The 26,547-nt window shown below is 43.6% G+C and overlaps 2 protein-coding genes across 5 annotated transcripts in view; one reads left to right on the plus strand and one right to left on the minus strand.

The window, feature by feature from the left end:
- TCAF2 (TRPM8 channel associated factor 2) overlaps window positions 1-6,226 on the minus strand; it is a 30,502-nt gene extending 24,276 nt beyond the window's left edge. For 2 of the 4 annotated variants that reach the window (XM_071433019.1, XM_071433016.1), the window contains exons 1-2: window positions 5,907-6,081; window positions 5,664-5,809 (exon numbers count right to left, since the gene is read on the minus strand). The gene's annotated coding sequence lies outside the window, so the exon portion shown is untranslated. Of the gene's footprint in view, window positions 1-5,663; window positions 5,810-5,906; window positions 6,082-6,129 lie in introns of those variants that run through there. The other 2 variants (XM_071433018.1, XM_071433017.1) reach the window with 2 other exon arrangements.
- A 54-nt stretch (window positions 6,227-6,280) lies between these two features.
- FKBP4 (FKBP prolyl isomerase 4) lies at window positions 6,281-26,489 on the plus strand. Its single transcript, XM_071433021.1, has 10 exons — window positions 6,281-6,528; window positions 9,995-10,139; window positions 11,351-11,493; window positions 15,300-15,420; window positions 16,000-16,156; window positions 17,191-17,281; window positions 17,628-17,711; window positions 18,387-18,572; window positions 19,118-19,357; window positions 22,601-26,489. The coding sequence occupies exons 1-10, from the start codon at window positions 6,445-6,447 to the stop codon at window positions 22,697-22,699; spliced, it is 1,350 nt and encodes a 449-aa protein (XP_071289122.1). The 5' UTR covers window positions 6,281-6,444; the 3' UTR covers window positions 22,700-26,489.
- Window positions 26,490-26,547: the final 58 nt, after the last annotated feature.

The following is a 26,547-nucleotide window of genomic DNA, read 5'->3' on the forward strand; positions in this document are numbered from 1 at the left end:
TCCTCCTCCCTGTAGAGCTGAGAATACTATGAGAGTAGGTATTGAAGCAAACATTTATAAACCCTGCCAGAGGACTAAATCTATCCCAGTCTTTTTTCTGTCTCTGGAAAAGGGACAAAAATGTGATGGGAAGTTAATGGGATTTCATTAAATGCAAACTTAAGATTCCATCATCTGCTGTCCAAAAGCCACCACACACAGGCAAAAGAGATATGATTCAAAGGAAGGCATACCCCTTGGTCTACTCAGGAAGAGTATCTGTGAGACAGAGGACCTGGGCGAGTTCTGAGGGTGAATATGGGAATAGATTTTGTGTTTTAAGTGGTCAGTTGCTTTTGGGCAAGTCTTCAAGGTCCCCACAAAATATGGGAGGACTTCCATGAGTAAAAATTATGGGATTGTGCAGTATTGGTGAAGTATAGGACAAAAGAGGCAAGACAGGCACTGAGATGTCTCACCTGTTAACAACAGGTAAGCCTAAGTGAGTGGGACACACCATTTCTAGGGATGTGGCTGTTCTTCCTCATTAGGTGAGCCCATGGGTTTTCCAGTCTTTCCTCTATTTCAGATTTTCAATCTAGCTGTCTGCACAGTAACTAAGAATCAGCAATACTGCAAAGTCTGTAAGCAGTAAGGAATTGGTGGACTCTTGCTTCTTCCCATCTTTATCAACAAATTGAGCAAGGAGAGGAATTATGATGTTCGGCATTTGCTGAAGACACAAAAATACTTATTTTCATTGTCTGTTCATCAGCAACAAGGTTTTAAACTGAAAGAGGGTAGATTTGGATTTCCCAGATTTGGCTATAAGGAAGAAATTTTTTATGGTAACATTAATGAGACACTGTAACAGTCCACACATCCAATCTGACCTTCTTCTGACACAGCCAGATAAAAGGGATGGGGAAGGGGGAGGAAGCCAAGCAAGAAAACTTGCATGGGAAACACAAAATTAGGAAAAAAAACATTAAGAAAACCTTTCTAGAGTTACATAATAAAAGTAGAAAAAACAAAGTTAAATATGTCTAAAGGAAGGAGAGACAAAGAAAAAGTAGATTTGGTTGCAAATTAATGAGAACTCTAAAATTAGATCAAGATAGCAATCACCAAAGGAAGCTACTGCAGGTATTTATTTTTAACAATGACAGGCCTAAGAATTATTAGGAAACATACTGAAAATTGATAAAGTCTAAAAAATGTATTTTTTAGTAAAAGTGCTACACAATCAATTAGGCAATTACCATGTGTTATTTGTATTATTTTCATGTGGCACTTCAGAGCAATAGATTGTAAAACATTACAATTTCCAAGCCTAGTAAAATGTTGCAGTGGTCTGAGGAAAAAAACAACATGAATTGCCCATCCTTTCTGGTGGTGTTACCATGCACACCAGTGTAAGGGTACACTCACTGGCTAATGAGATGCAAAGAAATAGAAAATGTGAATGTCTAAACATACATTTGTCCAGTAATCTTAATTTCTTTCAAGGCAAGGAAAGAACAAAAGGAAAGCAACTGATTAAACATGATCAGTGCATTTGGAAAGGTATACAACATCTTAATTATAATTCATTCTACTAAATTTCTGTGAGTTGAAAGTTAGCTAATGAGCTATAATTGGTAAAGACAAGGATAGACTGAATCAGAAGAGATGCCTATACAAACAAGTGCTGTTTAGTCTTATTGAAAATATTTACCTGGAATCTAAAAAGGACAGCATATATCACATAGATGAAATCACCAAATAATAGAAATCAAGGTACAGAAGCACAGAAGAAATCACCTTACTAGAGAACAATTTTTTTAAAGTGAGACCTTGCCTAATTGTGAGTCCTACGATCTGTAATTTTAGAAAAGCGTTGACATCTGTTGGTGAACAGGGAGCTGAGCAGCACAGAAATCCCCGGGAAATGCAGACACAGAGCCCTTTCCAGCCTGGCGCTGGAAGGGTTGAGTCTCATTTGCATGCCTGCTGAGTAACAGCTCAGATCCCTCCCCTGTAAATGTTGCTCGGTTGTAAAGCAGGGGATGAGGGAACACCACCCCTTCCAGCTGAAAAGGAGCAGAAAAGAGAGAGGTCTGATGGTCTTTGTGTGCAGGCCGTGTCAATCCACTGCAGCCCGCAGTGATGCGGTCATGAATATGGAAAAACAACAACTTTATCCCTCCCAAACCAAAAGGATAGCACAGAACTTGATGTGCTATATCCTGTTGGGGAGGAAGGGAAAGCAGGGATACTGGGACAGCTCAGTGAAGCTGAGACTGAGGAACAGGCAGGGCATAACTCAGGTGACGGGCAGCTTAATAATCTATCACTTGTCACATGTCACACAAAATTCAAGTGTAGGGTCAGACTGATGAAGGTTTGTGCTCTATTGCAGACTTCAATGGCAGCACTGCTTATTGCAACAAAAAAATGTGCAATTCTATAAACTGAGCATTGCTTCCTCCTTATTACCATTATTTTTTATGATGCAGCAAGCAGAAATAATTAAAGCTGTCCCTGATCTATTAAGTCACATTCTTTTCCAGCTCAGTATAAGTGTGACACACCAACAGATGAGCATCTGGGGTTTCCTTGGGATTTTGACAGCAACCAAACAATCCCTCAGAAGAAATGTATGCCAAGTAAAAAAAAAAAAAAAAGAACAAGTTTACTTAATCCTTTGTAACAATCAATCAATCAATCAATGTTTTAAAGCCTTACTTTAAATAACATGGGTGCACAAATTATCGCTTTTGCCCATGGTGTATGAGCTATCTTATTTGTACTAGCTTCCCCAGGAAAGTCTTCACCACACTCAAGCCATGCTGGGCTGGATTTTGTGTTCCCTGGCAGGTGGCATCAGGGTGTCCCTGCTGATGTCTGGCTGTCTGTCCACCTGCCAGCTGGTGGCCAGTGCCAGTCAACACAGAGTATGTGGCTTCTGCCTCTATTTCTTTCTTACACCCTGTGCTCAGCCCTTTCAAGCCAATCAAGCATGAATCCAGTGCTCTTGATGAGTGTGGTTTCAGTTCCTGTTCCAATCACAAAGTAATAGTCAGGGTCATTCCTTTTTTGGTTACTGTGTTTGCCGTTATCATGAAATGTCATCTTGGAGCTTGTACAGACACGCATTCCTCACTTCTTTTCCTGGTTCCGGGAGTCTGCCATGCCAGCATCATCAACACAGCTGGGCAAGTGAACTTCCAGGCCACAGCATGTCACAGTGGGGCTTTGGTCAACCCCCACACTACAGTGAGTCCAGCCATGGCACACCTGGGAAGCCAACCCCGTGACAGGTCCTCCCTTCCCGATGGGCTTTAGGAGTCCCTTGAGTCCTTGGCATCCCACCTTGAGTCACCCTTGCCTGTGCAGGACCTGTTTGATAAAGCTATGTCTGAGCTGTGTTGTCCTATGGCATCTTCTATGTTTTAAGTCCAAGCCTTGTTACCTTCAGCAAGTCTTTACATAAACCTATTCCTAAATCTAGCATGTTGCTGACCAGCTTTAGGTTGGCTTCATGTCCTGGGAGGTTGTTCCAGACTCTTGCTGGAATTTGTTGTTTTTTCAGGACATTTTACTGCTTGGAATGTTCTCTGATGCCTTAGGCAATCATCTCACTTGTCTTCCGCTCTGCCTGAAAGCTATAGCCAAAATTTTCATTTTCCCTTCACCTAAGCGTACCCATCAAGTTCTGAAATCTTTCCTTTGTGTCTGCAATGTATCTTCTGAGAACAGGCCTGACATGAGGTGCCTTTACAATGCTGTGGTACTATAAGCAAGCCTTAGAAGAGGCTTGACAAGAGACTGTTCTGACGTGCCTTCCCTCCATCCACACCCTACTGGAAGCATTATGGCATTGACATCACCCCAGACACTCACTGTTGTTTTGCTGCTGTCTCTGTCCCCTTTTCCATAAAGCCCTCCACATACAGCCTGTCAGGGAGGCCTCAAACAGTATCTAAAGAGTCTTTGGAAAGTTACTAAGGAACTTAACTTGCAGTACTTGGTTTAAATTACTTATGTAAGGGCTTGCACTACTATGTTGAAAACTAGGGGATGGCTGGAAATATGAGCTGTATAACATCTGTAAATGATCTCCACTAAAAGATCTCCTTTCCCTTCTACTACTTATCACGTTATCAAACTTGTTTCTAGCATGTTTGGCAGTTGTAGATAATTTGGCACCAATTACACATACTGCAATTTTCAAATGCTGGATTATGAAATAAAAAACATGCAGCTGAAAAAGTACCAGTACCAAAGAGAAACTTCATTGCCAAGTGTAAGACAGAATGACCTGCAAAGATTTATTTTAAACCAACACATAGCTGGTTTATTATTAGAAGTAGATGAAAAAAAGATGTCAGATGGATTGAGAGCGTAGGAGAACTTGTGTGCTAATGCTGACTGGAGATTGTAAATTTAGCACCCTACAGACTCATTAGATGAAGAATTATCTCGTGTGTTTTTGCTGTGCTTCCTGCAACAAGACCTGCTAGACCTGCTGGACTAGAACCAACTTAGATGCTTCTCTCCGTGTTCCTCAGTGTATCAAGGTCCAGAGTCTATGCACAGAACCAGCTTTGTACCTCCTACAGATCTAATCTGCAATCAAATAACTCATCCATGTTAAATTGCAAATTGTGAGCAGTTAGAAGTTTCCAGACCAATCGCACACAGAAACCACAACCCTCTCCTTCTCTGTCTTCTCCCTTCTTATTTAGATTGAAAGTAAACTAAAGTGTACGTTTGCATGGGGTTGAAAAGCGTGTTCTTTCTCAGGGGAAACCTGTAGATTTTGCAGTTTACACCCAGCTGCCAGAGTAACTTCAGGTTCTTTTAGTCTCTTTTGCTACTCCTTTCCTTTGGAACCGGCACAGAACAGCAGGTCAGAAGCAGCCTGTACCCTCCTCACAGAGCAAGCTCCCACTCCAGGGATTTGCACTGGAGACGGCAATGCGGCTTGGAAAGGCAGCTGGGGGACACTGCGAGCCCCCTTTCCCCTTCAGTCACCGCTTTTGTTACAGAAGGCTCAAGCATCACGCTGCACAGCGAGCACCAAGCGCGGCGGGCGCAGCAGAGGCGGCGGCTCCGCACGGCTCCCGCTGCTCGGGAGCGGCCCCGGCGCTGCCCGGGAGCGGCGGGCGGAGCTGCGCTGAGCCGCGCCAGCCCCGCGCCCAGCACCCACCGGGAAAGCCGAGGGAGCGGGCGGGAAGGAAAGTTCAAGAACAGCCGGGAAAGGTGCCTCCCTAGGCGAGGAGTGGGCAATGCTGCAGCTGCGCGGCCTGGGGGGGGGGGGGGGGGGGGGGGGCGAGTGTTCAAGGCTTGCAGTGGAAGGTTGAACCCAGTTAACACTTTTGCTTTCCTTATTTATGGCGAAGGTGATGGATACGATTCTAGTCTGATTTTGAAAATTGGATTTTGCAAATGATTTGGCCGAATGTACCATACCATCCAGGAGGCACGTACAGATGCTGAGTAACCCAGAATTAGACTCATCTGCTAATTCCTGCACATTCGCACTTGTTCTTCATATTAAGAGGGAGCACCTATTCCTATTTATGCATCCTTAAATACTCCAACAGCAGGCTGACGCGCAAATTGGTGCTATTTTATCTGGACAGATACAGAAAGGCAAGCCACAGAGCTTGCACTCTGTGTCCTAAGCATATCTTTACCTTTCCTGGTCCTGGGTAACAAATGGCTTTCAAGCACACGGCTCCTAATGGGAGCCCAATCAAGGGATGCCCGAGCTCCCCGGGATGCACGCTCGCTGTCGGCTCGGTGCTTCCGTGCCCACTGGTACTACCTTTCCCGGGACTACCTGCGTGGTGGGCAAAAAGAATATACGCCATGCATCTGCACAGGGTTGCTGAAACTGAGGGGTCAGACGGGTTACTTTTATTATAAGTGCAGCTTACAGTAAAGCTTCCCCAGGGCAAGACGCAGCAGCTCCTCCTCACTGCCGGGCCGGGCTCCCCTGCATCACCAGCAAGAGGCGGGCGCACCTGCCCTGCAAGCTCGGCGCTGTAAAAGCGCGCCCTCCCTCCTCTCACGAATAAGCTGCTCTTCTTCTTCCTCCTCCTCTTCTTCTCCTTCGCCCCCGCCACCCCGGAGTATAACGCGGCCAGGCGACTGCCTTACCCCCGCCGTCCTCTCCGCCCCCGGGGGCGACGCACAATTTCACCCCGGCCCCTGGCACGGCCGGGCGCTTTGCGGCAGCAGCTCTAGAAACTTCTCGGTCCCTCCCTCTCCCCTCCCCTTCCTCCTCCTCGCCGAGCAGGGGCCGGCGCTGCGGCGAGAGCAGCAGGGAAGGAGGCGTGCGGCGTCCACCCCCACCCGCGCTGCCCGGAGCCGGAGGCGCAGCCAGGCGCTATCGCAGCCTCGTCCCGGTGCTCAGCGCAGCACTGAGCCCACCAGGCGGCCCTTTCTTGCGCAGAGGTGGCAGCGGCAGGCGGCATGACGGCGGAGGAGATGAAAGCGGACGGGGCTCCCCTGGAAGGGGTGGACATCACTCCCAAGCAGGATGAGGGTGTCCTCAAGGTACAGGGCGGCTGTTCCCCATCCCCACCCTCTGCACTAGCTCGGAGGGGTCGCCGTGCCGGTGGGGAGTGGGGGCATTCCTCTTAGCCTGCGAGCGGGTGCTCCCCGGGCGCCCCTTGGCCCTAGCGGGCCCATTGTGTGCCCCGCGGGGGAAGGGGACGAGGCGGTCCCCGGGTATCCAGGCAGGGCTGGCGCAGCGCGGGCGATTAAACAACAGCAGCGGAGGGCGGGAGCGCGCCCTGGCTGCGCAAGCGCTGCCCGGCTGGCTGCGGGGGCTCCCCGCTCCTCCTGGGGCGAGCCAGAGCCCGGGCTGCCCGCCGGGAGAGCTCGGGGCCACGGGGGGGCTGTGCAGCGAAAAGGCGCTTCCCCTGCCTTTGGGCTTTCCTCCGCCGTTTAGGTGGAGATGCGGGAGGGGCGGCGGGCCGGGCTCTCTGTCCGGCTCGCAGCGTGGCTTGTGGGGGTCCGGGTCCATCCCCGCCCCCCAGCACGTGTCCGGGCCGGGAATTAAAGATGGAGCCCCGGCGGGGCACGTGCGCTCGGTGCCCGTCCCCGCCGTGCCCGGCCCGACTCCCCTCAGGCCCGGGCGCGGGCTCCGGGCCGCCCCCAGGCCCGGGGTGCGCAGTCCGGCGCTCGGAGCGGCCTGGCCGCCCCTCGGTGCTGCTGGCCCGGCGGCCGGGCAGGTCCCCAGGCGGCCGGGCAGGGCACCGGGCAGATCCCCGGCGCGGCCGAGGCGGAGCGGCTGCTCTCCTTTGTACTGGGAAGGCAGGCGATAAGGGCAGCGGGATTTATACCGTGAGGGGGAGTTGTGCGAACTTCCTCTGTCAGACGTTGCCTATTTCCATATCTCTAGAAACTTCCTTAGGCTCTGCTAAAAACTTCAGCGATTATTTAGAAGCGTGTTCAGCCGCAGTAAAATTTCGAAGTTAGGGTGTTCAGGAGGAGAAAGGGGTGCCATAGCAAAGGCAAAATTCTGGGTTTAACCTTTAAAGCCTTCTAAATTCTGGGTTCATTATGGAGGCGCTGTCTCCCGTTCAGGAGGGTATTAAGGGAACAGATTGAAGATGTTGGCTGCTATATTTCTGCTTTTCCGTATTTCCTGCTAGCATGTTTAGGTGAGAATTTTTGGGTTTTGCACATAGTACAGTATCAGGTCAGAGTTCTCATCTGCATGGCTGCCCAGGTCTCCCACAGCCCAGATGCCTTGAGCGTGGTAGAAGGGCAGTGGGGGTCTGCCCGATTCATGCAGTACCTACTTTTTGATTATGAAGAAGCAGCAGGTGTTTTATGGGTTGTTTTTTTTTGGAGTTTTTTGTTTGTTTGTTTTGAGGAGGGGAGTAGAAAACACGAGCAAATGAAGTGAGGTTGTGAAAATCACAAAAATTGAGATTGTGACATGATAAGTAAAATACCGTAGAGGTCACAAAGTCCAGCCTTCATAGATTTTATTTTTACGTAATTGCTGGAGTGCAAAATGCATCTGCTGAAATCAAGCGTCTAGCTCTGAACTAACCTACACCAATTTTGTACTGGTATTGTTGCAGTGATTCCAGGAGCGTGTTTATTTGCTCATTAGCTGTATATCAGAATAGAATCCACAGTTTTTAACCTGATATTGCTGAATATACTTGCACAATTCCTAGAATAAGTAATTAAGTTTGGAAATAAGCCGTTTGCTGTTTCTTCATTTGAAAAGGAAATGCAAACCTTACAGAAAATAGTATTTCCATATTCACAAGTGAAACTTCAGTCTCTTCAAAATGGAACAAATGCAAAAGAATAAACTGTATCAATAATGAAAATGAGATATTTGTTACTGTAGAATACCTTGATATGGCACTACAAGAATATAGCATTTGGTAAAGTTCAGTAAATTTCCATTAAATGCAGTTAGTTTTTCAAAATTACATCAGACTGGCTGCTTTCAAGTGCTGGTTTGCATCTACTTTATGCAGATTTGCAAATTGCATCTGCTAAGCATGATGTAGGTCAGGTTGCTTACCTGGTTCATGTGCTTTTCTCATACTTCTCTGTTTCCTTATCTCTGTGAGAGTGGTTGCTTGAACTTTTGCCTTCCTTGGGGGGACAGCGACAGATTGGTTTTGTAATGCTAATAAAGGCCGTGGTGGTGGTGCAGTGTCAAAGGGATGATGTGCTGTACGAGGTCAGGCATCCCTTTTCATGTTGAGCATCCTTTCCTTATAAAACAAGCAGCCAGGAATTTTTCTAGGTTTTGTTTGTTTGTGGGGGTATTTTTTGTTTCAGGCTTTCAGTGAGGTGCTCTCAGCTTGTTAGTCTGACAGAAGCTGTCGGTGGTGAAGCTTTGGTTTTGGATGGAGGATCCTGGCATTTCAGCTGGGTAGTCAGTTGCAGGGATGGTGGGAGGCCAGGTGGGAGATTGACAGTGGTGAGTTGCAGGAAACTGAAATTTGTGAAGGAGACTCCCAAAGGTCTGCCTCATTCAGTGAAAAACATGATTGATACAGAAACACGACATTTAAAGGAGGGATGCCCTGTAACTGCCCTTGAATAGATGTTTATCTTCTATAACAGAATGTTTTCCAGGTCTCCATGATGCAAGTAAATAGGGTCCTCCATTGGTCCCCTTTTGCCTGGCTAAGATAATGCAGAACTTTGGCTAAGGGCTAGCTGGTTTCAATCTATATTGGGAAAAATTTAAAATTCAAATTTTCAGGAATCCTGTTATGGGCAAGGCCTCTCATATCCTTGCCTGTGAGATACGTCACTATTATTCTCTGATTTTATATATGCTTCAGATGAACACCAGAGAGATTGTCCCCACTTTCTGGATAGTATAGATTTATTTAATACCTGTCTTGCTGGGCAAGCTGGGGATTTTCTTATCCTTAAGAAGAAAATCAAACCCTCGTAGCTGTATGTGAGACAAGAGTGCTGACGATCCTTGTCAGAATTGTGGGGAGACAAAATTCTTGCAATAAATAATTTTTAAGTGTTAGGTGTTCTGTAGGCTGATAGAACAAACCTGCTTGGGGTGAGATGCTGCTAACCTTTTGTTAAACTGCCTGGTTTAACTCGAATAATTTCAGATTACGTGTTGGAAAAGACTTTGCAGGGAAAGAACCACCTCGTTCTCTTGTTTAAGTGCTTTGCCTAGAACACTGAACTGGGGTGTGATGATAGAGAGGTGATGAGGCAAATGCTTTGAGTAAAGAAGAAAAAACCCTGCCTAATGCAGAGATCTGTAAGCTGATCACAACTGTTGCCTGTTAAATTCTTGTATCACAGCACAGCCATCTTGAGGTTCTGCATTTGCAGCGCTGCTAATCTGCAGAAAGAACAGCCAGTCCATTTCCAGGTGACTGAAAGAGACCTGCAAATCCTTTGTCTACCAAGGATGATAATACATATCTAGGTATTTGTGATTCATGTCCAGTGGGCAGGCAGGCTGTATTTCTGTGATGTTAATGCTGGTTGCTGTTTTCCTCAGGTTGTCAAGAGAGAAGGCAGTGGGACAGAGTCTCCGATGATAGGTGATAAGGTGACCGTCCATTACACGGGGTGGCTTCTTGATGGCACAAAATTTGACTCCAGTCTGGACAGAAAAGACAAATTCTCATTTGACTTGGGGAAAGGTAATCTCATGTGTTTGGTACTGATCAGTTTTGGTAATAATCGAGACGGGATTTCCTTGTGTGGCTCCATTGCTTTTCAAAACTGCCACTTAAACTTGTTTTCTCTTAAACTTGTATTCTCTTAGAATGGCCCCATCAGAATGTGAGATTTTTGTGAATGAGAGAATGTGTAGCCCCTTAAAAGGCCTGCTGAAGAATTCACAGGCCTCAGACAAAGTACTCCAGGAGAACAAATCTGTCCTGAAATGTAGATATAAGGGGCAGTTAAATAGCCAGAATATGCATCTTTTTTGGTTGGGTTCTTTTGGGGGGCAGACCTCAGTTCAGGAGTGCTTAATTGTGACCAGGTACTGGGACAGGGTACACAGAGGCAGCTGTCTTATGATGAAACACACTCTCTTTTCCACAAAATTCTCAAGTTAACCCAAATAGGAGTCTTTGAGCAGTGCATCTCTTCATTATCAAAATATTTTTTTTTTGAAAATCTGAGCATCATTATTTCTGAAAATCTTATTACTCAATCATGTATTCTTCCCTGGAAGTTTCTTACCTTCTTCTTTTTAAAAAATAGATAATACCTCCTTTTTAAAAAGAGGTAAATTAATTGTACTTCAATTTGAGATTATATTAAGTGTACTTATTAATACAAGACTAATAGAAAGTCTGCTTGATGAGTCAAGAGGAGCAGCAATTAGGACAGCTTCAGTAAGAGAGGGGAGTTTGTTCCCCTTTTCTTCCCTTTCAAAGGAATGCTACTACTTTCTTCCCCCTTTTTGTTACAAATGTGTGTAACTTTTAGCTACCACTGGTGCTGTTCTTTGCCAGCTGATAAAAGTATGAACAGAAAAGGCTGTTGGTTTGGATTGTTTTCAAAACAGGAGCAGGCAATCTCTCACCCTAAGGCCTTCCTCTCGGAAGAGTTTATTGTTACTTCCTCACACTTGGTACTGTGCCAAGCACTTCAGCTGGTGTCTCTGTTCTGTTATTCTGTGAAAAGAGTTGTTACACCTGGAATGAAGAAATGTTTGGGCCAAATTTGGGTCCCTGGGAAACTTTGGAATTTGATTAGGCTTAAAACTGATGTACATAAATGAGAGTGAGCACAAGTTCTTCAGTATTTCTGCTGCCTTAGCTTTTGTATACTAAAAATGATAATGCTCAGTTTCACCTTATCATGCCTTTCATGTGTGATTGGCATTTGACTTGTACAGGTGAGGTGATCAAAGCATGGGACATTGCTGTGGCCACTATGAAGATTGGTGAAATCTGTCGGATTACGTGTAAACCAGAATATGCCTATGGCTCAGCTGGGAGCCCTCCAAAGATACCCCCCAATGCTACACTGATTTTTGAGGTAAGTGAGAGATGGTCACTAAAACTGTATGCTTGAAAATATGGGTGAGGCAATATCCTTTCAAAAAAGGATTGTTACATTTTCTAAGGAAAATAACACGGTCCATTTTGGGTAGCAAGGACAAAATTTTAGTTTAGCTGCCACCGCTCTGTAATGGCTTGGGTTCCCTTCTCTTTTTAAAACACTTGAATGATCTTCAGTGGTGAGTTGTAATTTTGCAGTTACTGGGTGATTTGCAGCAGTAAAGTGCAGGCTGGGAGGGCAGACTATTTCAGTGATAGACTCAAGTGGTCAAAATCTTTAATCACTTCATAACACTCAGAGTAATGATATATTAAATGTTTTCAACAACAGGAAGAGCAATTAATGCCCTCAATAATATATTTTTATACTAACTTGTATTTTCTTTACAACATTAACATTACCTCTTATGAGCTATTTCAGGGAGAAAAGAGGTAATTGCCCCATGTAAACTGCTGGAATACAATATTTGAACAGCCCTGCAATTATGAACTCTTTCTGTAGAACTGAGCATTTCAGTCTGCCTTAAAGCACCATAAAACCAGTTTGTATTTAGATTGCTGGTTCATTGCCAAAGTCTCTCTGTGCATCCAGGCTACGCTGATCAGTCTTGCCCCCATAGAGATGAAGTCCTGTGCACTCACTCAGTGCCTGTGACAGACTCGCAGTCTTGAGTTTGGCAGCTGGGTAACCCAGTTTGACAACTCACATGGCCAGCTGCTTTCCTGGAGATGAGCTGCATGTCTTGGTGAGCATGGAGCCTGTTACCCTTGGTGTCTCTCAGCCTCACCAGGAGAGGAGAGATTTTATTTCCTACTGACCTTAAAAGCAATTTTCCCCCACATCTTCCCCCTCCTTCCCCAAAGGGGGTGGAAACAGCAGCTGTCTCTTGTGTGTTATTTCAGAAGTGAGAATGGTTGCTCAGAATGCTGAGACTTGTATTTGATTTTTCCATGTAGGATGACATTAAAGCTGTTTCTGGAGCATACCCTGACAGTCTCAACAGGGTTTGAAGAGGATGGATTTTTCTTACTGTTGAAACAGTTCAATTTGCCAACAATTGTTTCAAAATAAATTCTGCCTGAGAGAAGGCAGACTCTTGAATGTCATTTTTAAAATTACTTTGCTCTAAAGCACTTAATCAATGGAATGGAATCCTACAATTGGGGGCATAAGAAAAGCTTTAAAACTGATGATTGCTCTGAGATTGAATGTTTTATCTAATATCTGAGAAAGGTGAAAATGGCTCACAGAGTTATTCAAAGACTGAAAGTCTGTTTAGATTTTATTGGAAGCAATGAGCATCTGTTAAGAAGGGTAAATTATACATAGAGTCATTTAGGTTGGAAAAAACCTTCAAGACCATTGAGTCCAATCATAAATCTGGCACTGCCAAGTCCATCACTAAACCATTAACCTGACCCAGTGCTGCATCTACACCTAGATACCTCCGGGGAGGGTGACTCACCCACTTCCCTGGGCAGCCTGTTCTAATGCTAATATCCATTCTAAACCTCCCCTGGTGCACCTTGAGGCCATGTCTTCCTGTTCTGTGACTTGTTACTTGGCAGAAGGGACTGACCCCATCTGGCAACAGCTTCTGTTCAGGGAGTTGTAGAAAGTGAGAAGGTTCCCCCCAAGACCCCTCTTTCTCTCCAGGCTAAACACCCCCAGCTCTCTCAAGCAGCTCCTCATGGAACTTGGGCTCCAGACCCTTCACCAGCTCTGTTGCCCTTCTCTGGACACACTCCAGCACCTCAATGTCCTTCCTGAACTGAAAGGCCCAAAACTGTGAACACAGGATTTGGGGTGTGGCCTCACCAGTGCCTAGTACAGAGTGACAATCACTGCCCTGGTCCTGCTGGCCACACCATTGCTGATACAGGCCAGGTGCCATTGGCCTTCACATAACTGGATATTGAATTTGCTTTGCATTTGGGTAGCGTATTTGCATTTCTTTTTTTTTTTTTTTTTTCATGGACCTTTGAGTAATAGGAATAAAGATATATTCTGTGTGAAGGATTAAAAAAATATTGCTAGCAGGTAGTGTTCACGAAGGGATGACAGCTTACTCACTTTGAGTGCATCAAAATTTAAACCATTATTTCTGAAAAGTAGTGTCATGTAGAGCTGTTCATAAAGAGCATTTTCTTACCTAGAAATCTGACATTATTTGTGGTTTAGTTGTATTGGATCAAACTACCCATGTTGGAGTGCTGTGTGCTTCTCTGCAGGTGATACCAGCTGTAATCAGGGCTGAGCTGATGATTGAAATGCAAACTAAAAGCTCGAGGCCTTCTACCTAGGCAGCACAGTGGGGCATTCTTCAGGGCTTAGCACTACTACACAGGATGCACAGGGCCAGCAGAAAGCAGAGAAACTTTTATTGTCCTTCAACAAGAGGTGATACCTAACATTGGGATAAATAAAAGTATGAACTGCAAGATGGGATTTGGTCCATCAGGCTGCTCCTGAGTCCGTCCCCTGCGGTCACCCAGGTTATTCACTTCCCACTGGACTTTTCTTGATGCTGCCAGTCTGGCCCCTCCATTTTCTGGGTATGCTTTTAGATAAAAATAGTGTTTCATTCATGAGTCTTGATATCCCCTCGTGCCTGCCTGAGCAGTTAGGTTGAAGGGAAGGGGGGAGGAAGGAAAGGACCAAAGCTGCCTGTGATGGTTTTGTGCTTTCCTAACAAAATAGCCTGAGGCTCACTGGCTGCAACAAGTAAGCTGTGCTGGGTGTGTCCTGATTGGGGGTGTAGGTTGGAAATTAGATCCAGGAAATTTTCCCAAGTTTTACTAGGTTGCAATAGTTTCTGGCTAGTATGACTCTCAAGCAGCTAAAGTCTCTTTAAGTTTCCACTCTTTTATTTTTACCTAGGTTTACTTACATTACTTCACACAGTATCAGCAGGGTTCTTTTGCAAGTGCCTATCCCCATACCAAGTTTTCGTACAAGTTGCATTACAAAAGACCCTCTAGAACTTAACATCTCTTAAATCTTAAGAGATTTTTGTACCTGTGTCGTTACACCAGCATTTTATATGACAAGATGTAATGCATGTCCTCTGATTTGGAAGTTCTTTTCTTTTTTGATCTGGTAGTTGTTTTGTTTTTTCTTCCTCATGATTGCTTTTGCTGAGCAATATAAATAGCTAGATTATTCCATAGAATAGTATTGTTCAGGCTGGGGGAAAGGAAAAAAAGTGGGAGGTACACACCTGTATGGTCATCAGTAGGATGTTCAGGAATTACTTTTTTAAGACTGACTGAAAAGAAAGACCAGAATATTATTTGTTTTTAGGTATCAATTAAAATAAAAAGTGGAAGTACTGGTGGATATTCAATTCCTTTTGCATTCCAGTTATCTCAAGTCCAGTGTCAGGAACCTCCACAGCATTAGCTCTGAACTTTTTTTTTAATGAGGTAGTCTAAACAATGCTGATTATAATGACTTGCTTTTTTGTGCTTGGGAATAGTTTTCACTATTGTTTTACTCAAAAATAGGGTATGATTTTTTTTTTCCTTCACTTATACCTTTTGTAACTAGACTGTTTTTCTGTGTCATTGTGGTACTCCCACTTGAAACTATGATTTACTTGGAAAGGCATGTGAAGATTCAGACTGGATACTTGTCTCCTACTTGAGCGCTATTTCTTAAAAATCCTAAACAATTTGTTGCAGCAGAGGCTTATAAGTTTCAAAGATCTCTGGAGAATAAATCCTGTGAGTTACTAAATTGGTCTAATAAGAATAAATGCAAGGCTTTTCTTCCCTCAACAGATAGAACTTTTTGAGTTCAAGGGGGAGGACCTGACTGATGAAGAAGATGGTGGCATCATCCGAAGAATCCGTAAAAAAGGGGAGGGCTACTCCAGGCCCAATGAGGATGCACTTGTAGAGAGTAAGTGTGTTGTTACATAAATAGTGAATGGATTTGCAGTGAGGGATGACAGAACCTTTTCACAGCCTACAACTGCATGTCCTGAGGGACAGGAATACATGGCTTCTCTTTTCTGTACCAAGTAACTTAACAACCTAGAGTAAGCTTTCCTTCTCCTGTTTCTAGTAAGGTTTACGTTTTCCAGCAGCAACTGTGTTTTCTGGTGATACTGAATCTGTTGAAGTGCTTATCTGATGACAAAAGGTGATTGAGTCTCATAAAGTATTTCCATGTGCTGAGGAACAAAAGGGGAAGTCATTCTGGCACTTGTTGTCAGAGTGGAAAAAACAAACACTTAAATGAACAACAAAAAAGGAGGGGTTGTTAAATTGAACAGCAGAAATTCTATTTGCTGCCAGTAGCTGCCAGGCCATAGGTAGCTGCTAAAAGAGAAAAGACTGTTCAGAAGGAGGCTTTGGCACGTGTGTGTGTGTGCTGCCTGCCTGTATGGAACTCCCTGTGCACTCCTGGGTACCTGCCCACTGCCATACATAGATGCCTTTTGATTTCTCTCTCTGCTGTTCTGGTTTTTGTTACCAGTCCAGTTTGAAGGCCGACACGGAGACCGTGTTTTTGACAAGCGGGAATTGCGGTTTGAGATTGGAGAAGGTGAAAACTTCGATATTCCTCATGGGCTGGAGAAAGCAATTCAAAAAATGGAGAAATCAGAGGAATCTGTGTTCTATCTCAAGCCCAGGTATGCTGTTTCTGGTGTTTGATACAGGAAGGGCTTATACTAATCATCTGGCAAGAAGGAACTATTGCATTATAATGCCTTTTAGCTTTTTTTCAGCATTGTGGTAAAAACTTGGATCAGTCCCAAAATTTGATGTATGAGAAGTATCATGCTTTGCCACTTCATAGTGAAGCAGTAGCAGTCCAGAAAAAATTAACTGAAGTCTCTGTAATGTTGACCTCTAAATATTTTTGAAAAACATTCTCTCAAACTTGGATTTTTGTGATCCCTCTTCATGACTGATTACTGTAAAACAGTCCATACGTAGACTTGGATATTGGCAGAATTTTCTCTTTACAGTGAGAACACATCTGAAACGTGGAGTTGCACAGATTGTTTTCATTAAACTTTAATTTATTTAAGTTTTTATTTATTTTTTTAACTGTAACTAAGCCTGATGGGAGCAGAAAAGGAAAGCAATTTGATCTAGAGGGTCTTCCTACTAATATGCAGCTCTTTCTAGAATTGCATAGCAGTACCTTTCTGTAAGCATTTCTTGTTTACCAGCTGGTTAGCAGTGTCTTAAGTGTACAGCTGCTCACCTAATCTTGGTCTTTATTCTCTTTGCTTTTCTAAGAATAGAACTAAAATACAGGTGCTCTGAATGCAACACTCAGTTTCAGACCATAAATATTAAATATGGTAGTTGCAATTTGAAAGTTGGTTGTTTTGGTTTCACTGTTTTTTGATTAAGGGATTACTTGCTTTTCCTTTAAAGTTACCTAAAAAACTAATAAAATAATACGAGTTGCTAAAAGATTAATGTAGTGAATACTAGCTTTCTCTTACTTTCTTTGACCTTGTCCTTGCCAATTTTAGAATTGTATCTAGAATTCTTCAGGCCTTTGTCTTGTAATAATAATTTATGCGCATCCCAAATTTTCATGGGGTTTTTGTCTTCCTCTTCTTATGTAGCAAGTATAGCTGGATGGATAGTTTTGAACTTTTCTCTTCTTTATAATTTTTGTTTCTCCCTCCCCACCCCCATTCTACAGCTATGGTTTTGGAAGTGCTGGGAATGAGAAATTTAAGATCCCTCCAGATGCAGAGCTGCAGTATGAAGTGAAACTCAAAAGCTTTGAAAAGGTGAGAGCAATAGATGAAATCCCAAAGAGATCCGAGGCTGGGGGAAGAAGTGGGAGTGCAGCTTAAACGATGACAATGGAATCCTTGAATGGTGATGTGAAACAAGGGGGCCACTGTTGCCAGAGATGATGCTGGCATGCTGGGAGCTCTTGGCTGAAATGGTCCTTACTCTTCCTGTATCCCTGTCTGTTGCCATCTCTTGTGCTCTGGGCTGGTTTCCATGAGCAGTGCAAAGCTCTGCTTTGCCAGGCTTATCTCAACCGTACTCTTAGTGGGAAACAACATAGCTACTTGATTTCCCTAGAAGTTGTATTGAAGTTGACTGGAACTGTTCCTGTTTGGGTAGGCTAAGGAGTCCTGGGAAATGAACACAGATGAGAAGTTGGAACAGAGCTCTATCGTGAAGGAGAGAGGCACTCAGTACTTCAAGGTAAGTTACAGTACCCAAGTGATAATAGCATTTTTTGGTCCGTGTCATGAGCTGATAATGATGTTTACAGCTTCTGTAATTTCTGAGTGGTGTTCATTGTATTCTGTGCAATTTTATGGGGAGAGCTGAAGGGGAATGTGTCTTAAAAAAAAAAAGAAACTCGGTTGGATTATCCATAGAACTAACTGCAGGAAGCTGTCTGTTAGAGCTGTTTGCTCTTTCCTCACGTAACACTGTGGGGTGTACAGTATTTCAGTTCCTGCTGTGGGACAGTGCTATGAGTGACCAACATTCGTTTGGGTAGAGATGTGTGGAGAAGCTGTTGAAAACAATTTCAGTAGCTAAAGGAAGAGTTTCCTATTATCTTTGTATTGCATTTTGAGAATTCCCCATCTTCCATTATTTTTGCATCAAAAGTTGAATATAAAGGTAGGAGTTCAGTGAAGTATCAATGCTGCCATATACCCCCATCTCTAGTGGGGAACCAGTTAAGTATTCCTAAAGATTTTCTGATCCTGTGTAGGAATGGCTCTTAGAAGTATTTTTGATGATAGATGTTACTTTTTGATCAAATGGGGTTTTTTAGATGTATTGCTCAAGGCAGACAAAAGGGACAAGAGGGAGATAAAAGTTCCTATGATGAGCTTTGTGATAATTGAGCTGCCTTGTTTACAGGAGGGGAAATACAAGCGGGCAGCATTACAGTATAAGAAGATTGTGTCATGGCTGGAGCACGAGTCGGGACTCTCTGAGGAGGAGGAATCAAAAGCCAAAAGCCTGAGGCTTGCTGCCCACCTTAACTTAGCTATGTGCCATCTCAAGCTAAAGGAATACTCCCAGGCTTTGGAGAACTGCAACAAGGTAGTAGGAGTTAATTTATTCTTAAACTGCGCAAGCAGTCTGACAGTTTGTCTTGCTTTAAACATTTTAGGGACAACAGGCCAATGTAGTGTTTGGTCTTTCTTACCAGCTGTCATTTGGGTAGTATGGAATTTTTTATGGAATTTAATGTGCTAAAAATATCCAACAGATTATTTTCATAATTAGTGCCCTTTGAACATCTTTTACTAACTTGCTGCTACATTGAGAATATTCAAGTATTTAGAAATAAGGAACTCTTAAGATGTGGTGAAGGTAGTCATGTTGGCAAAGGCCTTTCAAAGAGCAGGATTGCTCCCTGACTAAATCTTAGACTTGGTGGTTCTCTTGTCAAATAACCTACTATATTCATTCTTCTTTGTACTTACTTCTATTGTACTCCACTGACTTTATTAGTAAGCCCTGACAAGACTCATAAGCCTACATCAGAAGGTACAGTTCCTAGCAGTCACTGATGTTCTGACTGCATATAATTTTTATAAAAGAAAAATAATTACTGAATGGGGCTTTGGTTTTTGTGAATGCAGGCACTAGAACTGGATAGCAACAATGAAAAAGGCCTTTTCCGGCGTGGAGAAGCTCACTTGGCTGTCAATGACTTTGAGTTGGCCCGAGCAGATTTCCAGAAAGTGATACAACTTTATCCAAGTAACAAAGCTGCCAAAGTGCAACTGGTGACTTGTCAGCAGAAAATCCGGGAGCAGCATGAGAAGGAGAAGAAGATGTACGCCAACATGTTCCAAAGGCTTGCAGACAAAGACTTAAAGGTAAGTAACACTACTCTGAACATTACAGGAGGTGGTGTCATGTGTTAGACAAGGAACAGTGGTTTAGGTACTCACCTTGCTTCTTATTACAGATAATTATAGCAGGACAACACTCAAGTAGAACACTGCTTTGGAGAACAGGGATGGAACTCCAAATGCCAACAGTCAAAATTATTAGGCCAGCTTGTTGGAGCAGGAAAACCAGGAGTACTAACCATTGCACAGAAATCTTTTATCTATTTCAACTGAATTTGCCACAGACCAGTGTTAATCAGAAGGCAGTTGAACTGATGAGGTGCAAACATGACACATGACAATGTTCTAGAAGTGGAAAAAGCACCTATTCCTCTAGAACCTGTTGCAAAGAACAGACTGTTGTGCCTGAGGTGCCCATCTAGTGAGAACTTGTGTCTGTCATACAGAGGGTGCTGAGCACCATCTTGCTTCTCATGGAGACATTACGATGTGGTTGATGGTCTCCATTACAAATATCACAGATAGATTATGGAATGTCAGAAGATTCATTACTCTCCTGTGTGGGTGGCTTTCCTAATAAACTTTCATTAGAATTTTAGTAAATGCTAGTTCAGTTAATAATGGCAATATGTGAATAAAGGTTCTAACAAGATTGTTTTAGCTAGCAAGAAACATTTCAGGTTACTGGTGAGAATCACATATCCTAAGAAAACCTTGGGGTTCTTTTCCTTAAATCTGATGGTCTAGAAGGACAAGATGAATCTGTAACTTCTCTGACAAATCTGGAATTTATGTCAGACTCAAATTTCCTCAGTAACAGTGGGGAGTACAGAAGTTTGTATTTTATGAGGTTATTTTCACCTTTCCAGAACATGCATGGAGAACATAAAAAAGTTGCCAGATACTGGTACATTAATTTCCTTTGGTTAACTGTGTCATTGAGTCTTTCCAGAGGCATGATATCCTCAGATGAGTGTATCCTGACAGGTCACCCATTTCAGATTGTCAGCTGACAATTTCCTACATGAAACGCTTCACTCTCTCTTTCTGGCTAAAGCAGCCTGATGTCAACAGTCCTTGTGTATTGGAGCTTAAAAGAAAGTATTCTGTCTGGCCTTCTAGACACAGTGATGTAAAGTCACACAGTATCTTAATTTTTAATAAAAAACCTCAGAAATATAAAGATACTGCAACCAAAGTAGAATTATTTCACTGTTGGGCATCTTAATTTCTGAAATGGCAGGATTTAATTGCCAGCTGTCAGGTTCTGTTGTGAAGGATCCTTACAGTTAGCACAGCTGCTGGGAATTTAGCTTCCTCCACTAGGTGTGGGACACAGCAGGATCTGTTGAGATAGGAAGAGCAGATTGCTGAAACAAGCAATACCCACTAAAACTTCAAAAGCCCTGAGCTTTCTTCAACTCCTAAGACAGATAATTGGAGTAATAGAGTAATGTTCTTGGCAAAAGGCAGACTCACAGTCTTTGCAATACAGACTGTTTGGGATATTGGAAAAACATTGCACTTAGTCCCAATTTCCCTACCTGCTTGGGATAGCATCAGTTTGAAGTTGTAGAATCCTTTAGGTTGGACTCCAACCAAATGTAAATGGAATATTATTGTTTGGCATGTAACACTGGACACGGGATTTGTGGTGTGGCCTCACCATTCCAAGTACAGGAGGACAATCCCTGCCCTGATCCTGCTGGACACAGTATTGCTGATACAGGCCTGGATGCCTCTGGCCTGGTGAATTCTTCCCAACCAGTTGGATGATCTTGGAAGTGTGCAATGTGCTGGTTTTGGGTTTTTTTCCTCTGAGCCATCTGGCTTGCTTTAAATGGATATGGTTTTATATAAAATGGGAGTGATGGAACTATAAACTGTAAAGGATGCTTACTCCCTGGGCAAGTCTTGAGGTAGTTTCCTTGCAAGAAAAGCTTGTTTTCCTGTTACTGCATTTATAGTGTTGCTTTACTCTAGCTCCAACAGTGTCTGTTAGTAGTGGTGTAGTAGATGCTCAAAGTTCTGGAGAAGAGAGTTTGTTTACTAAATGTCTTCTGATTGCTAAGAAGATAGCTAGGACTGCAGTTCTGATGTTCTTGACACAGTCTGTTAAATTCAGCAGCCACTCTTGCATCAGTAGTTCCTTTAATTAATTTGAAATGTTCACATATGTAAAGTGTGAGTTTTTGAAGGTCAGGGTGTTTATCACCTTATCTTAAGCCTAGGATTGGTAGCTAACAGATCTTCTGTGGAGAGAAGACTTAACTCTTGTGTGTTTTGTGGAATGCTTCTAAGGATGAAAAACTGACCTTTGATGCATGAATGTTCTTTTAAATGTGGTTCTGTGTTGCAGCCAAATTGATATAAGATTTTAAGGATTCTGCCCATTTCCCCTTCTCCCCATTCTGCTCTCCCAGCATTGTATGCTTAAGATTTTGCTTGTTTTTGTTTGGTTCTCATCTAAGATTATCATAAAACAGATGGCTTAAGATGCTGGGCTGACAGGTGGAATAGCAATTCCATTGCACTAGGTTTTGAGATGAGCAAGCCAAGACATTTTTATCTCCCCTTACTGTACTTGAAAATTATTGTAAGATCAGGATGTGCTGGTTATGTCCTATTGTAAAAGCTGACCTTGGAGCTCTGACCTCATGGCTCTGCCTTCCACACCTTTTTATGAGGAAGATGCACAAGGAGAGGGCTTTAGAGCAGCCACACTGTCAGATCATATCTTCTTCCAGTTTAGCTCTTGCACAGGACATCCAAGTCACTGTTGTTGAGTTTGAAGTGTCTCTTCACAAAACATAGTTGTCCAACAAAGATAATTCTTATCCTGAGTGCTAGTGTGCCTCATACAAGTTGGGTCAGGGTAGGCCATGGCAATGGCTGAAAATTAATGACATTAATATTGAAGCAGGGCAAAAGCAGTTCCTGCAGAAGCTTCATAAATGAATTTCATTTAAAGGACTTGTAAGAAAGTGTTGTGTGGCAAGTGGGTGCAGGCCACATTAAGAATCATAACCACCTAACACCAGTATTATATTTTGGCCTCCTCTACACTGCTTCTGGTTTCTTAGATGCATGAAATTTTTTGGTTTCTTTTGGCTGAAGATAATAATACCTTAATTCAGTCTGGCAGGGTAGATGAGTTTTTCAAGTAATAAAAATCAAACAATGTTTTTGCTACATATTTTTGTATAATAATAATTTTTGTAAATTTTGTACAATGTGTTAATATATTTTCTTTGTCTCTCTATTTAGTCATCTGCTACTCTTCAGACAAGCCACACTGAAGATGCAGAAATGAAAGATGCGCAGAATGGAGTTGAAGATAAATCAGAAGTTGAAGCAGAAGCATAAGAAAACCCCTATTCCATTAGTTTTGTAAATGAAAGAATTTCCAGTGAATTAGACCTTTATTTTTCTACCTGGTTGGATAGTGGCTTCAAGGGAGCAGAGGCTGAAGCCACCATGCCACAGTCAGTTACAGCTTAATGTGGCTGTTCAAGAAGCTGAGTGGCAGCATAAATCTGGCTTAATCCTAGTGACTTTATTTATTCATTCAGCCTCTGTTACTGTTTGAGTTCTGTCTGGATTTACTCTGCTTGGTTTATTTGCATTTTCATAGAATCATAGAATGGCTTGAGTTGGAAGGGACCTCAAAGATCTAGTTCTAACTCCCCCTGTCATGGACAGGGACACCCTTCACTAGACCAGGTTGCTCAGAGCTCCATCCAGCCTGGTCTTGGACACTTCCAGGGATGGAGCATCTACAGATTCTCTGGGCAGCCTGTTCCAGTGCCTCACCACCCTCAGAGTAAAGAATTTCATCCTAATACCTAATCTTAACATGCCCTTTTTCAGTTTGAAGCCATTGCCCTTTGTGCTGTCACTACTTGGCCTTGTAAATAGTCTCTCTCCATGTTTCTTGTAGGCTCCCTTTAAGGTACTGGAACGCCACAGTTTGGTCACCCCAAAGCCTTCTTTTTTCCAGGCTGAACAATTCCAGTTCTCTCAGCCTTGTCTCATAAGGAGAGGTGCTTCATCCCTCTGATCATCTTGGTGGGGCTCCTCTGGACTTGGTCCAAAAGGTCCATGTCCTTCCTGTACTGGGGACCCCAGGGGTGGATGCAGTGTTACAGCTGGGGTCTCACCAGAGTACAGGGTGAAAATCCCCTCCTTCCCCTGCTGCCCACACTGCTTTGGATGCAGCCCAGGTTACAATTGGCTTCTGGGCTGTGAGTGCACATTGCCAGCTCATGTCCAGCCTCTAATCCAACAGCACCCCCAAATCCTTCTTGGCAGAGCTGCTCTGGATCTATTCATCCCCCAGCTGTTATTGATACCGGAGTTGCCCCAGCCCAGGTGCAACACCTTGCACTTGGCCTTCTTGGAGCCTCATGAGTTTCACATGGGCCCCCTTCTCAGGCTTGTTCAGGTCACTCTGGGTGGCATCCTGTCCTCTAGGTGTGTCAAGGGGTCTGCTCAGCCCTCAGGGTGTCACCTGCAGATTTGCTGAGGGTACACTCTACCCCTTCATCCATTAACAGAGGTAATAGTAACTCTGGTCCCAGTATGGGCCCCTGAGGGACACCACTTGTCACTGGTGTCTATTGGGACGCTGAGCCCTTGACCACTAGCCTGCAGATGTGACCGTGCAACCAATTTCTTGCCCATCAAACAGTCCACCCACTGCATCCACCTCTGTCCAATTTAGAGAGAAGGAAAATTACAGAAATGAAGGTAAATGACACCTGTAGCCCTTCCTTTGTCCATTGATGGAGTCACTACATCATTGAAGGCCACTAGGCTGCTCAGATGGTTCTTGCCCTTGGTGAAGCTGTGCTGGCTGGCCCTGGTCACCTCCCTGTCCTCCATGTGCCTTAGCATAGCATCCAGGAGGATCTGTTCCCTGATCTTCCCAGGCACAGAGCTGAGGCTGCCAGGTCAGTAGTCCCCGATTTGTCATCAGTGTTTTTCTTTCTGGTTCCAGCTTACTTTATTCCCAGGTTCTGCTTTCTAAATTTATTTCCTTGATTTGCTTCAAGTAATCAGCTTTTTTCAGGAGTCCTCATGCGAGACTTAAGAACAAATTGGCGCTCCCAGTTCTTCTGCCTTGGGATTGCCCTCTTTCCCCCCGTTCAGTAGGGAGTCCCTTCCATTAAGTTCTGTAGCCTTTCTTGTATGCCTCCTTTTTGCAAACTGCTGAAGGTGAAGACTCTGAAGTCACAGCTTAAGTAATAAAGCTCCAATTAAACTCAAGAAAACCGGACTTTTCGTGGGTTTTTATTGGAATTTGCACAGAATTGAGAGAATATACTGTCCTTTGGTCAGTGTTTTCTTGTCCGCATAGCCAGTGTCCTGATTATTTTTCTCTGTTGTTTGTTCATTACCATAAAATAGTCCCACAATATTTGATATTTACCCATATATTTGCAAAAGGGAAAAATTATGTTGCTGGAAACTGTGCATAAAGCAAGTCTGTAACCTATGCATAGAGATTGTTCTATATTCATATTGCTACCTTCCTCTTCACCCCATCACATTGTAAAACTGGACCAGAGGGGAAAAAAAACCCAAACCAATACATCTGAAAGTGACTGGCTTTGAAATGAAAGTAAGGGATAATGGCTTACATATTGCAAATACTTTTTATGAACTACAAACTCCTGAGTGATTCTAATGTCTGCTTACCCAGATCTCACAAGAAAGCTATTACTCAGTATTCTGCTTCTTTCTGCAGTTTGTGTGTCTTGTTTGGGGGTGGATGTGCTTTTGAATTTTGTGGGGGGCTTCTGGTCGGGGTGGGCTTTTTTTGTCTGAAGGCATGGAACATAGTACTCAAACTCAGCTGTTGTTTATCCTATCACGTGGTGTTAAATTCAGCATCTCCTGTTTAGAGACAGGGGCAGAAGGGGCAATTTTTTTGCCTGCTCTGCAGAAGAAAGGTAGAAAATCTGTTTCTCTCAGATTAAAATAAATGGACTTTTTAATGGTGAGAAAGATGTCTTTGCATGGCATGCCATGGGCTGGAATTTGTGTGTATATTGCAGAGAGTATCCTTGTTTTAACATGTAATACAATGTGAATTCCTGGTCTCCTTTGCTGAAAGAGAAGTACTGTGTAAGCACTTGAACTCATGGGGCCTGGGGGAGTGCCAGTACCTGTCCTGCAGCAGTGCCAGCCCAGCTTGGGCCCTGGAATTGAAACAAGCAAGGGCTGCTTGGAGTGCTGCCCTGCCCCAGACACCGAATTCAGCACCTGCTGCTGGGTTGGAGCATGGTTAGAGAGCTGGGAGCTGCAGTGCTCTTAATCTCTTGGGGTGGGTGGGATAGGACAGAGGCAAGAGAGATGCTTGGGACATCACTTAAGGAAATGCTGATTTGATTTGCCTAATGAAGCCTTAGGGTTGCCAGGTAATGGGTGTGATTTTCATGAGCTCTGACTGTAGTAGCTAACAGCCTCGTGTATGTGAAAAACTTATACCAAAGCACTACCCCCTCTTGTGGGAAACAACACTGTGAATGTCAACTGGGGTTAGAAGAAGGGATTTACAGACCTAGAAAAACAGTTAAAGGGGACAGGAATGCCAAGCCAGAGTACTTATTAATCACATAAATACGTTGATTTGTTGCTAATTATTCCTGGAAATACAAGCCTCTGTGGCTTAAACTGGTTTTGCTGCTAAAGCATAGGGCCAAGTCCTAATGAGAAGTTTGTAATTGTTGAACAGCAGTTTTCAAAAATCTCCTACAGGCATGATAGTTGTACATGTTTCTGAAAGCAAAAAGTGATTTCTGTGGCACATCTATTAAAAAATCTAGTCAATGGTGCATCTGTTGTTAAGTGTGAGCAGTCTTGAAAGTACCACTGTGCCCTTGTTGTTACTACATAAACTATGAAATGTTTGAGAATGTAAATCTGTTAAGGACACTAAACATGCCCTGTTCAGGGAGCTGAACGGATGTTCCGTGCTGTCTTTAAAAGTGGGTCTGGTTGCCGGCAGAAGGTGGCAATACTGGTATTTGTGAGTGAGGTCATGCATGTAAACTTCAACTATAAACTTCGTTATGTATGTCCTTATAGAGGAAAAAAAAAAAAGAAAACGATGCTTAAAATAAACAGTTAACAGTCCTGACTTTGTAACCCACACCCGTGTGTCTCTCTCTGCGTGTGTAAATCCTTTCCGGAGCGCGGTGTTGTGGGCA

This window comes from Agelaius tricolor, unplaced genomic scaffold (assembly GCF_023055355.1).
Source record: "Agelaius tricolor isolate 1412-34295 unplaced genomic scaffold, bAgeTri1.0.p SCAF_9, whole genome shotgun sequence".
Taxonomy (NCBI): Eukaryota; Metazoa; Chordata; class Aves; order Passeriformes; family Icteridae; genus Agelaius; species Agelaius tricolor.